Below are 3,314 nucleotides of genomic sequence, written 5' to 3'. Positions count from 1 at the left end.
AGCACACTGACCACCAGGGGGCAGCTCCTGCATTGAGCGTCTGTCCCCTGGTGGTCAGTGCATGTCATAGAGACCAGTCGTTGTGCCGTTTGGTTGATTTGCATATTAGGGTTTTATTATATAGGACAGTGTATGAATTCATGCACCTTGAAAGGAACTGTGGGCTGCGAGGCTGCGGTGTGCACAGGGGCAGGTCTCGGCCCATTCTCTGCACCCCTGCCTGGCCCCTCCCACCATGGCCCCCAGTCCCCTGTCTGCCGGCAGCCCTGCTCCCACACCGACCCGCTCACACCCGCTGATGGCACGGAGCAATTGGGGCTGGCGCCAGCAGTGGGTGCAAGCAGGGCTGTTGCCAGCAGTGGGTGCAAGAGGTGGCTGCTGGTCCCGATTGCCCCTCAGGAGCAGGGGGAGGTGGAGAAGCCTTGAGGGGTGATTGGGGCTGGCAGCTGCTGCTCACACCAGCTGACAGCGCCGAGCTATCGGGGCCGGCACCAGGCAATGGCAGTAAGTGCGAGTGCCGGGCGGGACCGCGGCACGGGGAAGCAAAGAATTTTCAGTAACCAACAGAGGCTCGCCCTGATGATAGTGACCGGCGCCCTGACTTGGTCTGGTGACCCCGCTCACCTGCTCCACCATCCCACCACCACCGACGCCTGCCATGTTCTGCACTGCCGCCTGCTGCTGACGCCCGCCATGTTCCGCGTGCACCCCCTGGTGGTCAGCGCACGTCATAGTGACTGCTTGTTTGGTTGTTCGGCCCTTCAGTCTATTTGCATATTAGGGTTATATATATGTATAGATTGATTTCAGAGAAGAAGGGAGAGGGAGAAAGAAGTAGAATGATGAGAGAGAATCATTGATCGGCTGCTTCCTGCACACCCCACACTGGGGATCAGCCTGCAACCCAGGCATATGCCCTGACTAGGAATCAAACTGTGACCTCCTGGTTCATAGGTCAACACTCAACCACTGAGCCATGCCTGCCTGGCTCTGTACACATTTTTAAACCTGGCAAAAGATGAAGGGAATATTGTAACTGTAAAGTTTAACTGTTTAAAAAAAGGTCTGAAATGTGAGGATAGGGGAGGGGAATGGGAAGGCGACAGGCGTGGTCTGAATGGGTGTGGATTTGCCCAGTGGGGAGGCGGAGCTAAGGCCATGGGGTGGGGCTTCCTTCTTAAGTGTCGTGTGTCCGTCCGTCCCCCCCCCCCCCCCTCCACTTCAAACAGGGAGGAGCTGCTTTGCTGCTCAGTCTTGCGCTTGGGATAGGTGGGAGCCAAATTTTTGGGCGGGGCCTCGCCGCACCGGTTCCAGGGAAGGGGAGGAACCAGGCGTGGGTGGAACTGAGAGATGCCCACCCCTGCTCACCTCGCCTGCAGGGGACCAGCTGCTGAGCGCCCGCGTGTTCTTTGAGAACTTCAAGTACGAGGACGCACTACGCCTGCTGCAATGTGCCGAGCCTTACAAGGTCTCCTTCTGCTTGAAGCGCACTGTGCCCACCGGGGACCTGGCGTTGCGGCCTGGGACCGTGTCTGGCTACGAGATCAAGGGCCCACGGGCCAAGGTGGCCAAGCTGGTACGCGTGCTTAGCCCGGCCCCAGCGCTGGACTGTCCCGGCGATCTCGTCTCTGCGCCATGAACCCTACTCCCTTACACCGCGGGCCAGCCTGGCCCTCTGTCTTGTCACTAACCCAACGCTAATCCCACCCTTTGCCTCCAGTTCTGTGACCCTAAACTCCTCCCTGGGTGGGGGACCCACCCAGACCAGGGCCCTCACCCACTTTGGAGAGGTGTCCTCACTCTCAGCTCCAGGCTTGCGAGGGGTCCTGCACCAGGGGTTTCCAAATCAGGATTCCAGGTTTCAGCCTGACTGCTCCTCACTTACTGCTGAGTGACCCTGGACAAGTTTCTTTTCTTCCGTAGGCCTCAGTTTCCCCATCTCTAGAATGAGGGTATTGAGGAAAATCCTGATTGAGGACCTAGAAGTCTTGGGTCCCAGTTTCTACATTCCTGTTGACTCACTGTAAGATTCTAAATGAATATCTTCGCCTTCAAGGGCAGTATGATGAAATGACAGGCAGGAAGTGGGGATGGTGTTTTGGGGACAAAATGCTGACTCCATCACATCCCCAGCCTGGTACAATACCAGGTGGGGCTCCCCCTGTCCACCTTAGGCCTCACTGTCCCACTGCCTCCCGCCTCTCTCCTCTCTCCCCAGAACATCCAGAGTCTGTCCCCTGTGAAGAAGAAGAAGATGGTGGTGCCTGGGGCCCTTGGGGTCCCTGCAGATCTGGCCCCCGTTGACGTCGAATTCTCCTTCCCCAAGTTCTCCCGTCTGCGTCGGGGCCTCAAAGCCGAGGCTGTCAAGGGTCCTGTCCCAGCTGCTCCCACCCGCCGGCGCCTCCAGCTGCCGCAGCTGCGTGTCCGGGAAGTGGCCGAAGAGGCCCAGGTAGCTCGGCTGGCTGCCGCTGCTCCTCCCCACAGAAAAGCCAAAGCGGAGGCTGAGGTGGCAGCAGGGGCCCGTTTCACAGCACCCCAGCTGGAGCTGGTTGGGCCTGGGTTGCCAAGCACAGAGGTGGGTGTCCCCCAGGTCCCAGCCCCAAAGGGACTGGGGGAAGGAGGCCCCCGCAGTAGAAGCAGCCACTGGCTTTGCCCTACACCTGCCAACCTTGGGGCTTGGAGCCCCCGCTGCACCTGCTGTGGAGCCTGTGGCTGTAGGGATTCAGGTTCCCCAAGTGGAGCTGCCCACCTTGCCCTCGCTACCCAGTTTGCCCACGCTGCCTTGTCTGGAGACCCGGGAAGGGGCTACGGCAGCACTGACGGTGCCCACCCTGGACGTAGCAGTTCCTGCTGTGGGGGTGGACTTGGCTTTGCCGGGTGCGGAGATGGAGTCCCAAGAAGAGGTGCCTGAGGTGGCCCTGAAGACGCCCGGCTTCAGTTTCCCCCGCTTTGGGGCCCGAGCAAAGGAAGTAGCTGAGGTCAAGGTGGCCAAGGGCAGCCCTGAGGTCAGGGTGAAGGGGCCCAGACTTCGAATGCCCACCTTCGGGCTTTCTCTCCTGGAGGCCCGGCCCACTGCCCCTGAAGCCGTTGCTGAGAGCAAGCTGAAGCTGCCCACCATCAAGATGCCCTCCTTTGGCATTGGGGTCTCGGCACCTGAGGTCAAGGGGCCTGCCGTGAAGCTCCCCAAGGCCCCTGAGGTCAAGCTCCCAAAAGTGCCAGAGGCAGCCCTTCCAGAAGTGCAGCTCCCAGAGGTGGCACTTCCGAAAGTGTCAGAGATGAAGCTCCCAAAGGCACCCGAGATGGCGGTGCCTGAG

General features: G+C 60.0%; 2 protein-coding genes across 3 annotated transcripts in view; both read left to right on the top strand.

The window, feature by feature from the left end:
* LOC102431493 (periaxin-like) overlaps window positions 1-3,053 on the top strand; it is a 12,343-nt gene extending 9,290 nt beyond the window's left edge. The window contains exon 5 of one of the 2 annotated variants that reach the window (XM_023760536.1): window positions 2,219-3,053. In XM_023760536.1, coding sequence (XP_023616304.1) covers window positions 2,219-2,911 — 693 coding nt within the window. In that variant the 3' untranslated portion in view covers window positions 2,912-3,053. Of the gene's footprint in view, window positions 1-1,379 lie in introns of both variants that reach the window. The other variant, XM_014462641.2, reaches the window with a different exon arrangement.
* The window catches only part of LOC102416994 (periaxin-like), a 3,237-nt gene continuing 2,955 nt past the window's right edge, over window positions 3,033-3,314 (top strand). The window contains 1 exon segment of the mRNA XM_014462570.2: window positions 3,033-3,305. Coding sequence (XP_014318056.2) covers window positions 3,033-3,305 — 273 coding nt within the window.

Source organism: Myotis lucifugus, unplaced genomic scaffold (genome assembly GCF_000147115.1).
Source record: "Myotis lucifugus unplaced genomic scaffold, Myoluc2.0 scaffold_185, whole genome shotgun sequence".
Taxonomy (NCBI): Eukaryota; Metazoa; Chordata; class Mammalia; order Chiroptera; family Vespertilionidae; genus Myotis; species Myotis lucifugus.
The sequence above is the reverse complement of the archived record's forward strand: the minus strand, read 5'-3'. Positions and strand labels throughout refer to the sequence as shown.